Source organism: Trichomycterus rosablanca, chromosome 20 (genome assembly GCF_030014385.1).
Source record: "Trichomycterus rosablanca isolate fTriRos1 chromosome 20, fTriRos1.hap1, whole genome shotgun sequence".
Classification (NCBI taxonomy): domain Eukaryota; kingdom Metazoa; phylum Chordata; class Actinopteri; order Siluriformes; family Trichomycteridae; genus Trichomycterus; species Trichomycterus rosablanca.
In genome coordinates, this window is record NC_086007.1 from 20277777 (window position 1) to 20290692 (window position 12916).

General features: G+C 42.5%; 1 protein-coding gene across 1 annotated transcript in view; it reads right to left on the minus strand.

The window, feature by feature from the left end:
- timm50 (translocase of inner mitochondrial membrane 50 homolog (S. cerevisiae)) overlaps window positions 1-12501 on the minus strand; it is a 50567-nt gene extending 38066 nt beyond the window's left edge. Inside the window, exons 1-3 of the mRNA XM_063016633.1 lie at window positions 12196-12501; window positions 10138-10300; window positions 8614-8645 (exon numbers count right to left, since the gene is read on the minus strand). Of these exons, the coding sequence (XP_062872703.1) occupies window positions 8614-8645; window positions 10138-10300; window positions 12196-12411 (411 nt within the window). The 5' untranslated portion in view covers window positions 12412-12501. The remainder of the gene's footprint in view (window positions 1-8613; window positions 8646-10137; window positions 10301-12195) is intronic.
- Between the last annotated feature and the right edge of the window lie 415 nt (window positions 12502-12916).

Genomic DNA, 12916 nt, shown 5'->3' on the forward strand with positions numbered 1-12916 from the left:
GCCGTAGCCTAGTAGTCAGGGTACTGGACTAGTAATCAAAGGGTCGCTTGTTCAAGCCTCACCTCTGCCAGGTTGCTGCTGTTGGGCCCTTGAGCAAGGCCCTTAACCCTCAATTGCTCAGACTGTATACCGTCACAGTACTGTAAGTCGCTTTGGATAAAGGCGTCCGCTAAATGCTGAAAATGTAAATGTTAAAATGAATTTAGCTAGTCATGTGACCGAAGCTCTAGCACAGATTGAAGCCCTGTCCAGAGAAACAAGATTAAGGTTTTATAGTAACCGGGTCTGAAAGTCCTGACTTGAATCCAGCTGAGATGCTGTGGCAAGACTTAAAAGGGATGGAAACCTATAGCATAGATACACTTTTTATATAAATATTGTATTGATACATTTCCAATGCTGTAGTGTATGCGGCAGTGTATGCGGCAGTGTATGCTCGTTTTCTAAGGAGTTGCACAAATAAATGTTGATGTATTTTATATACAATGACAATAAAAGCATACATTCATTCATGCTTGAAGAGATGTGAAAGATGCATTGATGTTGTTACTGCCAAGGGTGGCACAAGCGGTTATTAGGATTGCAATAGTTTTATATGTGTTGTATTTTTCCTAACTGAAAGATCTAAGATCACCTTACGGAAATCGGAGCCATCTACTACCGGGATCCTCACTCTTACTTGCACACTTACACATATACAGTGGGGCCAAAAAGTCAGCCACTGATTGTGCAGGTTCTCCTACTTACCAGGAAATCACATTGTAGGATTTTTTAAGAATTTATTTGTAAATTATGGTGGAAAATAAGTATTTGGTCACCCACAAACAAGCAAGATTTCTGGCTCTCACAGATGTGTAACTTCTTTTTTGAGAAGCTCTTCTGTCCTCCACTCGTCACCTGTATTAATGGCACCTGTTTGACATCGTTATCTGTATAAAAGACACCTGTCCACAGCCTCAAACAGTCAACCATGGCCAAGACCAAAGAGCTGTTGACGGACACAAGGATGAAAATTGTAGACCTGCACCAGGCTGGGAAGAGTGAATCTACAATAGGCAAGCAGGTTGGTGTGAATAAATCAACTGTGGGAGCAATTGTATGAAAATGGAAGACATACAAGACCATTGATAATCTCCCTCAATCCCGTGGGGTCAAAATGATCATGAGAACGGTGAGCAAAAATCCCAGAACTACACGGAGGGACCTGATGAATGACCTGCAGAGAGCTGGGACCAAAGTAAGAAAGGCTACCATCAGTAACACACTACGCCGAGAGGGACTCAAATCCTGCAGTGCCAGGCGTGTCCCCCTGCTTAAGCCAGTACATGTCCAGGCCTGTCTGAAGTTTGCCAGAGAGCATATGGATGATCCAGAAGAGGATTGGGAGAATATCATGTGGTCAGATGAAACCAAAATGGAACTTTTTGGTAAAAACTCAACTCGTCGTGTTTGGAGGAAGAAGAAAAACCCAAGAACACCATACCTACTGTGAAGCATGGGGGAGGAAACATCATGCTTTGGGGCTGTTTTTCTACAAAGGGGACAGGACGACTGATCCGTGTTAAGGGAAGAATGAACGGGGCCGTGTATCGTGAGATTTTAAGCCAAAACCTCCTTCCATCAGTGAGAGCATTGAAGATGGAACGTGGCTGGGTCTTCCAGCATGACAGTGATCCCAAACACACCGCTCGGGCAACGACGGAGTGGCTCCGTAAAAAGCATTTCAAGGTCCTGGAGTGGCCTAGCCAGTCTCCAGACCTCAACACCATAGAAAATTTGTGGAGTCCGTGTTGCCCAGCAACAGCCCCAAAACATCACTGCTCTAGAGGAGATCTGCATGGAGGAATGGGCCAAAATACCAGCTACAGTGTGTGCAAACCTGGTGAAGACTTACAGGAAACGTTTGACCTCTGTCAATGCCAACAAAGGTTACGTTACAAAGTATTGAGTTGAACTTTTGTTATTGACCAAATACTTATTTTCCATTATAATTTACAAATAAATTCTTTAAAAATCCTACAATGTGATTTCCTGGATTTTTTTTTTCTCATTTTGTCTCTCATAGTTGAAGTGTACCTATGATGAAAATTACAGACCTCTCTCATCTTTCTAAGTAGGAGAACCTGCACAATCAGTGGCTGACTAAATACTTTTTGACCCCACTGTATGTATACACCGACCGGGGCATAACAGTCTGACCACTGACAGGTGAAGTGAATAACACTGATTATCTCTTCATCACGGCACATGTTAGTGGGTGGGATATATCAGGCAGCAAGTGAACATTTTATCCTCCTTGTGAGGTGTTACCGGTCTGCAGTCATCGGTATCAATCAAAAGTGGTCCAAGGAAGGAACAGTGGTAAACCGGCGACAGGGTCATGGGCGGCCAAGACTCATTGATGCACGTGGGAAGCGAAGGCTGGTCCGTGTGTCCGAGCTACTGTAGCTCAAATTGCTGAAGAGGTTAATGCTGGTTCGGATAGAAAGGAGTCAGAATACACAGTGCATCACAGTTGCAGGGCTGTTTTGGCAGCAAAAGAGGACCAATACAATATTAGGAAGGTGGTCATAATGTTATGCCTGATCGGTGTATATATTTTACTTCCTAAGTAGAGCACACTGAATCTCGTACTTGTACAGTGACAGTAGGTATTTATATTTAAAACACTGAAAATTAACCAAAAAGGCACCAAAAAAATAACAGCACTGTATTTTTAAACATCAGTCATACACAAGTAAAAATATCTACTGATAATGGCTTCAAACACCTTGGCTATACTAAATTTAAATAGCCTTTGTTTAGGAGTCCGGGAAAAAACGCCAGAATCTGGGACAAGTTCCTTTCACACCTAAAGGCCACCCAATTAACAGCAGCAAATGGCTGGCACACTTCACCCTGTCTCCTAAAGAGACAGCTGAATGAGAAGTGTGCCTAGGAGACACCTCCCTGGAAGCTAAGCCGAGCCGGCTTTCCCATACACACACCTTTGTATCTGGCACAAGCCACATGTCACGCCGGTGTTTGCATCGTTATACAAGAAAGCCTGTTGACTTCAGAGGTGTGAAAGTGTGCCCTAAAATCGTGCAAAGTATGTCCACCACAGGGAACCATTCTGGTCCGCATACCTGATTTCCCCCCCCTTTATCTCCCAAATTAGTCATTTACGATTTCTGACTGTGAATCCGCTGTTGCTTGCACATCCCCTCATATGACCAATGAAAGCCGGATAACCACACACTGATGTCCAATTTGCGACCACTTCTTATTACCTGCCAACGTTAGGTTCCCACACAGAGCAGTATCGCATATGTTACATAAAGCTTCATGTGACCACCACTCACAAAGGCATCCAGACCAGTCCCAGATATCGCATATTGCAGCGGCAAGAGACCCCATGGGTCTGCACCTGGGTCTGGATGTTTGGACATCAGTGTGTGGTTATCCGTCTTTCATTGGTCATGGATGCCTGGATGACTTTGTGAGTGGTGGCCACTGAGGTGGCCTTTGTGAGTGTGGGCCAGTGATAGCTCAGTGGTTAAGGTACTGGACTAGTAAACAGAAGATTGCTGGTTCAAGCCCCGCCACCACCAAGTCGCCACTGTTGGGTCCCTAAGCAAGGCCCTTAACCCTCAATTGCTCATCGTGTTCCGCTCACTGTGTAAGTCGCTTTGGATAAAGGCGTCTGCTAAATGATGAAAATGGAAATGTGGTCACATGAAGCTTTATGTAACATGCGATACTGCTCTGTGTGGGAACCTAACATTGGCAGGTAATAATCCGGCTTGGTTATCCGGCTTTCATTGGTCATCCATCCAACCCTCTTTCCTTAAACTCGGCTAAATGTGTTAGTGTGGATTCCCGGCAAGGTTGTTGGCTCTGCTGAGAATCACCATTGGATTCCATAGATTAACAACAAAATGCACTTGCACTTCCAAGCATAGAACGGAAAATGAAAGCACACTGATAAAAGCACCCCCCAATTGCTAGGCCTTTCAGCCACCCCCTGTATTTTACAGTGGTGCCTCCAAGTGTCCTTAAAGATTTCGCATTAACTACAGTATGCACTTGCTTTAAAAATACATTGGGGTTGGCCTAGTTTTAAGTTGGTGGTCAATATTTAAGCACTTTATTAATAACCCCCTTTTTTGGAGATATGCCAATCCTAATTTTGGTTAACACATGTATCTTCAATATGTAAGCTTCATCCCTAACAATTACAAGGCTGATACGGTTGTTCATTCCATAGAGCTTTTATCAAAACTATGTGGTCATGCTTAAATGGTCTATTTTAGGTTAAGCAACCTAATTTAGACTAATTGAACAAGAGAGATGGATGTTTATCAAGCGTGCTCATTACTGAACTGCCTCTGTGTTGTCCTTTCTGCTTATATTAATTTATATTAATTTCCGACTGTTTAATCAAGTATGTTCGAGATTCAGACATAGTTTCAATATTCAAGTCCAGATTAAAACATACATATTTACTCAGATCTTTGATTGGATTAAACCAGAGATGGGCAATCGGATGCTCTCATGGTCTGTTCCACCTAGTGGCTGGTTTCTACATATTACTGTGTGTTGTGCTGGTATGAGTGGACAAGAAACAAGGAGGTGGTTTTAATATTATGGCTGATCAGTGTATGTGTCAATTGATAGCAAAACAGGTTTCTATATATTTCTGTCTGTTCATTTAATTTAGTCTTTATATTTTGGTCCACTTTATATGTTCATTTTAATGGCTGTGAGGTAGGTTCTTGTGTAATTGTGCATGTATACTTGTTGTCTTTGCTTGGTGTCCCTGGGTTTAGATAAAAGAGCAGAGCTTGGTGGTTCATGGTCATTGAGTTTTGCGGTGATTAGAGATTAGGTTGGTGTCGTCCTGCCTCTCACAAAATTACAAATCCTAACCAATACTGTTTACCACAAATTAACCTAAGCTGCATATATATAAATATATGAAACGCCTCTTCCACAAGCCCTTAGCTGAATGTTAATTTAAGCCTTTTTTGTGTCAAACCACTGTACACAAAGCTATAAATGTTTACAACACAAAGACAGGATGAAGGTTCCGCCGACCTGATCACAAGCTACTCGCGCTTCCCGACCATTAAATCTAGTCAACGAGCTGCGAATGGGGTCAATTAGCTCCAGGGTCAATGTCTCCAGCCAGATCACACTTACTTGAGAAGTGTGTCCTCTTTTTTTAAGGAAGGGCCCTGTACAGACCTGAACAGACCTGATGACAGGAACTCCCGTGGGATTTGAGTTCTCTTTGAAGCGCCAACTCTCTCAGCGCCACACCTTGGTACAATAAGACGTTCACACATACATGAGAAATGCACTAAATAGGTCCCAAGTACAGTAGTAACTGTTGAAGTAATACTTGATCAAACACAACTAAGGTTCATTAACACTAATTATTTTAATGATACAATTTTAAAATCAGTTTAATGTCTGAATAGCATCGTATTAAGCAATAATGCATAATCAATGCACTCAAAAAAATCACTGGCCACACACACAGGCATGATTACTACCAGAGCTGTTAAATCTAAACAGCTAAATGTAGAAAAAGCAGAATGATTACAAACTACCAGTCTGGATAAGTCTTCTGGGACTTCAGCGAACCACAGTGAGAGCCATTATACACAAAATAAGACATGGGAATAAAAAACAACTCTCTCACTCTCTGGAAAATCTAGTGAGCTCTCTACATAGACAGATTTAGGTCATCTTCACACTCCCGAAAAGAAGGCTGTTCGAATTCTTGGATGCCTTAAAATGCTGCCTAGTAATGGCAAGTTCACACTACACGACTTTCAAGTTGTTCAGATCGCTGTACAGTTCACACTACACGACTGGATCTCTTGCTCTCATGAGTCTTTTAAGTTGTCGTGGTTTTCACACTACACGACTGATCGGCAATGGGGGGGGGGTCACACACTACACGATTTATCATCAGGAGAAATCGCGAACAGCATGGATTGTGAGTTAGTTGGTGGTTAATAAATATTTTTTGCAATGCAGCGTAGATATTATGTTTTGTCAAGGACGATAACGTCAGAGATACTGTAAAACGTGTGTGTGCCAGTGTATTCTGATAGAAACTATATTATGCCCCTGTCCCACGTTTTTACAATTCCTCCCATGCCAGTCGCCCAACTGATACCCAGATATTTAACTAGATGCTAGATATCTTATTTCAGGCTCGACGAGCCGCTCGGATCGAGTCGTTGAGCAGTTCACACATGGCAATCGAGAGCCGAGTTTCGATCGCCGAGCGAACACCGAGTTGCCTCTGAGCCGGCAAATCGCGCGGCGGCCAGTCAGCGAGCGAAAATCAGGGCAAAAATCGTGTGGTGTGAACTAGGCATAAGGTACCTTAAATTTGAACGGTGTTTTGACTGATAACGAGGGAGTGTCTGATGCTTTCTTAGCGGTGAAGGCAATCCCAGCATTCAGTGCGGCACAACTTTCCTCACTAAAAAATAGAAATATAGTTGGCGAATTGCGAGCAACGAGCGGAGCTTTTTTTTAATCAATAATTTGTATAAACGTGTACAAGTGTCATTTATGTGCGAATTCTGGCTTGTCAGCAACAATTTAACCGTTTTCGGTACACGGAGAGAGATGTTAGTTGACATGGTAGTGTGTTGTGCCACCTCATCCCATTGGTTCCAATGGCATGAGGCTAACTGTCTTAGCTTAGTAAGCAAAAACTGATGTAGTCGCTGTAACCACTGTCTAAATAGCACGTCCGAACAACCCGACATATACTGTAAGTCGATGTCTTATCAGAATCCTCATCACTTAGGCAGCGCAAGAAGGTCCTGGGTTCGATCCCCAGATGGAGCGGCCTGGGTCCTATCTGTGTGGAGTTTGCATGTTCTCCCCCATGTGTCTGTGTGGGTTTCCTCCGGGAGCTCCGGTTTCCTCCCACAGTCCAAAGACTGACGTTAAAATCCTAATAAACAAACAAACTTAGGCAGCTGCCTATGTAGGCGGTAGACAGCAAGGCAGCTCTCTAGGTTTTCAAACAGACCCAGGGAGTTGCAAGGCGCAAACCACTGCTGACCAAAAAGAACACAAATGCTGCCGCTCAGGTGGCGCAGCGGAAAAGTACGATAGCTCAACAGAGTTGGGTTTCTAGTTGCGTCGTATCGAAACTCATCTCTACCTTTCCGACTGGGTTGGGCGGCAGTATGAACAACGTTTGGCTGTTGTTCAGGGGTCTAGTGGTCGAGTCGGAGCATAGGACCTCATAACTGGTACGACTGCGGCCCCTGCTGGTTGACTGACGGCGCCTGCACAGGGCTGAGGAATAACATTGAGGGGGGCGTGACCCTCCGTGCGCAGTGTCTCTCGGTGTATGAACTCGGCTCGTGCAGGTGAAAAATGCAGGCTGTACTGACTGCGTGCCGGAGGGGGCGCAAGTCAGTTGAGTGGCGTCCCCAGTCAGCGGCAAAAAGGGTCGAATCAGTATAGAGGACACAATCAGGGTAATTGGACACGATTAAAATGGGGATAAAAGTTGGGGGGAAAAAAGTGGGAAAAAATTGATAATTAAAAAAAAAAAAAGAACACAAATGCTCATGAGTGTTCCTGTTTGCCAAAAACATCTAGATGATCCTCTATTTGGATTATATTATGTGGAGTGATGGGTCAAAGGTGGAACACAGCATTCCACCATAAGCTCCTCATACCAACATTCAAACACTGTGGTGGTAGTGTGATGGTTTTGGATTACCTGTCATAACTAATGGAACCATGTTCCTGTTCTCTATTGAAAAAAACCCTGAGGGACAATTTCCACCCATCGATATATGACCTAAAGCTCAAGCTACATAACTGTTGGGTTATGTAGCAGCACAATGACCCGAAGCACACAAGTACGTCCAGCTCTGAATGTTGCAGTGGGTAGCGCTGTCGCCCCACAGCAAGTAGCTATGATTATTATCATGGCTGGATAGTAGATTCAGTCTTTAGACGTCAATGTAAGGGGTTAATTTGCTTTTTTTTTATCTGTGTGTATAGTGGTTAAAGTGTTAGTGTGTCTATAAGGGTGTAGAGTTTTTAAAGGGATACTGAGGTGAAGATCTGACCTGGGTTTGATTCCCAAACCAGGCAGCCACGATCCTTTCTGTATGGTGTTCTCTGTGTTCACGTGGGTTTCCCGCCACAAGTCCAAAGACATGCAATCAGACCAACTGGAGCTACTAGTAATTGCCCCAAGTGCGAGCGTGTGTCCCTGTGAAGTGTGCCAGTCTCACCCCACAGATGTGTGAAGTGTGTGTACTTGAAGGCTACTCGGGCTCATTCGCACTAGGCTGAGAAGTGTGCCTTTGAAAAGACCACCTAACTTCTAACCAACTCTAGTCTACAATAACAACACGGGTGTGGCGCTGATGCGGCGAACGGAATAGGTGAGGAAGTGTGCCGCAGCAATACTAGGAGACACTTCCTGTCACTATGAAGGGGATTTTATTGAGCAAGTCGTTAAAGTGTGTGAAAAACTGTGACCAGGTTCTAAACAGGATTTTCTCATGGGAATTAATTAGGGAGTAAATAAACAGAGGAATGAGCTTGTGTGTAGAATTAAGTTCTACCTACCTTATTTCCATGCTCATCTATAGAGTTGCTTCCTACAAAAAAGGAAAAAGATCATTTTAGTACTAAACAATTGATATTATTTTATTAATTAATTATTAAATGTATTATTCAAAATCTATCAAATACACATTAACAGCTAATATAATCACAGCTGAGTATAAATACCAGGGCTGGCTCGATACCGATACTGCAAATTGAGTACCTGCCGATACCAATACCAACCCGATACCGTCATTTCTCCTGTCAAACAACTAAGCAGTAATAATACACGTCTCAATGCACCATGGTTAAACTAGCTATCTACATAACAATGCTCAGACTGTGAAACAAATATTCTAAAGGAATAAATACAGAACCTACATCACACATAAAATTCTAGATCTGTCAACTCTCAAGTCCTTGAACACCTTGAAGAGGCAGCAAAAAAAAATTATAAAATAAATAAAATAATAAAAAAATATTAATAAACAATAAAAATGAAACTATTAAATAATAACAAATAAATAATAAACAAATGTATCCATCTTGTCCCGGCTTGGAGATCTCTCACGTCCTCAACGAAGTTTAATCCATTAGTGTTATGAAATAAAACAGACTTCACCGTTTCCCGTTTAGCCACAGACGTCCTCTTCAAAATCCAGCAGGGTTCAATAATCTAAAAACGTGACAGAACTTTAACGGAAAATCTCACCCAAACTCTGCGTCAATTCTAATTGGTCCATAGCGTTTGATTGACATCCACATGTTCCAACTGTAGACACTTTGGACGACACGTCTTTTTAGTTGCGGCAGTATTGAATGATTAAAATGCTAAAAGTTTAAGTATATCAGTGTGTTTTAATTTCTGAATGGCCTTATTTACATTAAGTGTTATTTACATTAAGTGTTATTTACATTAAGCAACAGTATCGGATCAGATTACACGTTTTTATCCTTCCGATATCCGATCCAGTGATTAGCTACGGTGCCAGCCCTAATAAAAACATTTGAGTTTAATTAGGTCTGTATATAGATGCCCAAACAGCCGATAGCGCAGCTGAGGACTAGAACCCTGGATCCCAGCAGTAGTAGGTTAGTGCAATTTACATACTGTATGTGCCACCCAAGCACCCTTATATGTACACATAAAAAATTTAAATGTACGAATTTATATGCATTTATATTCAAATTAATCACAAATGAAATTTAGAATTCTTACCTTCATCGTCAGCCACAGTAAAATCCACAGATCGCGTGGATAGATAATAATCCATATAATCAAATCATTTCAATCCAGTGATTCAGATATAATCCAGCCAAAAATGAGTCCAAATAATTAATTTCACATTTTTTTAATCCACTGTTATCCTGGTATTGTATTATAAAAATAATCAAAGAAGAAAAAGTAAAAATTCCAGTAATCCAATCAAGAATAATAAAAATTAATCCCTTAAATGGAAAAAAAATAAAATAAAATACACTGCAGCCAAAATCCTCAACATTTTAACACTGATTCAAGACGACTGCCACACAGGATTAACTCACCGAAGACGTAGACCACGCCGACTGCGCCACCGATCCCCATGATTCCCGCCAGTCGAAGCACCACCTTCTTTGCATATGCTGTGTTCTCTTTCTTTTTCTTGTCCTCACCTTGGTCATCTTGCTGGTGGTCAGTGGTTCCTTCCCCCGCAGGAGGAGGCTGGCCCTGCAAAAAACAAATAGTCATTCACTATTTGTTTAATACTGTTAACATTATATAATTAATTCCTATTTCAGTTCTTGCATACAACTCCTATGCAGCCATGCAGTGGAATTAAAACTAGGGAATAAGTCACACCCTTTAAACTTTTTGCTTTTGCAGTAAATATATTACAATAAAATCTTTCTTCATACAGTTACAACACACACACACACAAGTTGAGCTTGTGCAAACAGTGAGACACAATGTTGAACAAAAGACATTTAACTGAACGTAACAGAATTCAGCCATAACATTAAAACCACCTCCTTGTTTCTACACTCACTGTCCATTTTATCAGCTCCACTTACCATATAGAAGCACTTTGTAGTTCTACAATTACTGACTGTAGTCCATCTGTTTCTCTACACACTTTTTAGCCTGCTTTCACCCTGTTCTTCAATGGTCAGGAGGACCCCCACAGGACCACTACAGAACTATTTGGGTGGTGGATCATTCTCAGCACTGCAGTGACACTGACATGGTGCTGGTATGAGTGGATCAGACACAGCAGCGCTGATGGAGTTTTTAAACACCTCACTGTCACTGCTGGACTGAGAATAGTCCACCAACTAAAAATATCCAGCAACAGCGCCCCCTGGGCAGTGTCCTGGGACCACTGATGAAGGCCTAGAAGATGACCAACTTAAACAGCAGCAATAGATGAGCGATCGTCTCTGACTTTACATCTACAAGGTGGACCAACTAGGTAGGAGTGTCTAATAGAGTGGACAGTGAGTGGACACGGTATTTGAAAACTCCAGCAGCGCTGCTGTGTCTGATCCAGCACAACACACACTAACACACCACCACCATGTCATTGTCACTGCAGTACTGAGAATGATCCACCACCTAAATAATACCTGCTCTGTAGTGGTCCTGTGGGGGTCCTGACCATTGAAGAACAGGGTGAAAGCAGGCTAAAAAAGTATGTAGAGAAACAGATGGACTACAGTCAGTATTTGTAGAACTACAAAGTGCTTCTATATGGTAAGTGGAGCTGATAAAATGGACAGTGAGTGTAGAAACAAGGAGGTGGTTTTAATGTTATGGTTTGCATGTTCTCTCTGTGTCTGCGTGGGTTTTCTCCAGGAGCTCCGGTTTTCTCCCACAGTCCAAAGACATGCAAACAAGGTGAATTGGAGAGTTGGTCCCTGTGTTCTTCCCATGTTTGCCTGGCTTTCCTTCAAATAGTCCGGTTTTAACCCACCTTCCAAAGAACATGCATAGGGTAGATTTGCTACTTTCTAACTGCCTCTAGAAGAGAATAATAGAGGGAGTGGTGTTTCTGGTAGCACTTGACCCACAGCGACCCTGACCACGGTGCAGTTTATATTAGAAAGGATATGGTTATATAGTTTAAACGGTTAATGTAAGTCAAAGCAGAAAGTAAACGCAACAGCCTTGCAATGAATTGTCAGTGGCTGTAATCTGAATGGCTCCTAGCAACCTGTGTGCGTGCACTACATAGGGGATTACATATCGACTTATTAGCTCTACGTAGTGCACTACTTGTTAACAAGGGGTGTATTTGGAAGTCAACCGGCTAATTGGTCATGTCAACGTCAAACTTCATTCATACCGATACCTGTATTAAAAATACACTGTTAAAGAGGAAAAATGAGGATAGAAAGAATACAAATAAATGACTAAGTTCGTTGTATGTTGTTACGTTTTAAAATTTTGATATTTAGTCCAAAAAGCAAGATTAACTTTAAACATACAGTCGACCTCACGAAGCACATACTACCGTAATGAATTGTATGGCAAAATAATGCGCAGTATTGAGGGTGCTTCTATTAATATGCGTGGTAATATTCAACTGTCAAAATGAGCCACTTAAGCTAGCGTTAGCTTCTTACCTGACTCTTGTGTTGCTGCTGCTGAAGTGTCTGTTGTAATATAGACTGTGCCAGCCCCGGTGTGCCACTGCCCTCTCCTGCTTTGCTCTGTTCAGCCGACAGTTTTCTCACCAGCTCCAGCGCTGTCGGAGCTGAAGTCGGGCTCACCCCGCTCCTTAGCCTGAGGAGGCCCCGGCTTGCCCGCACACACATGGGATACACACACACCGCCGACATCTTGAATGGAAGCTAACCCGTCGCTACAGCACGAGTGAGAAAGGACAAAGTATCCTGATTGGGTGAAAACCCTGTGACAGACAGCCGAACCGACCAACAGCAGATCGCAAAGCGCCAATGAAGGCGGGACTTTTTGGATTCTGACCTATCCGACTATAAATGCAGTTGACCTTCGAGAACAGATAAAAGTGGAGCTGACAGACAGCAGTGCATCGTTGCTCATGGAATGTATATTATAAACATACACTATATATATATATATACACACGCATATGAACTTGAGTGACGTCCCATTCTTAATCCATAGGGTTTAATATGATGTCGGCCCACACTTTGCAGCTTTAACAGCTTCAGCTCTTCTGGGAAGGCTTTCCACAAGGGTTAGGAGTGAGTTTATGGGAATTTATGACCATTCTTCCAGAAGCGCATCTGTGAGGTCAGACACTGATGTTGGACGAGAAGGCCTGCCTCACAGTGGTGGTTGCATAGACCACCACCAATAATG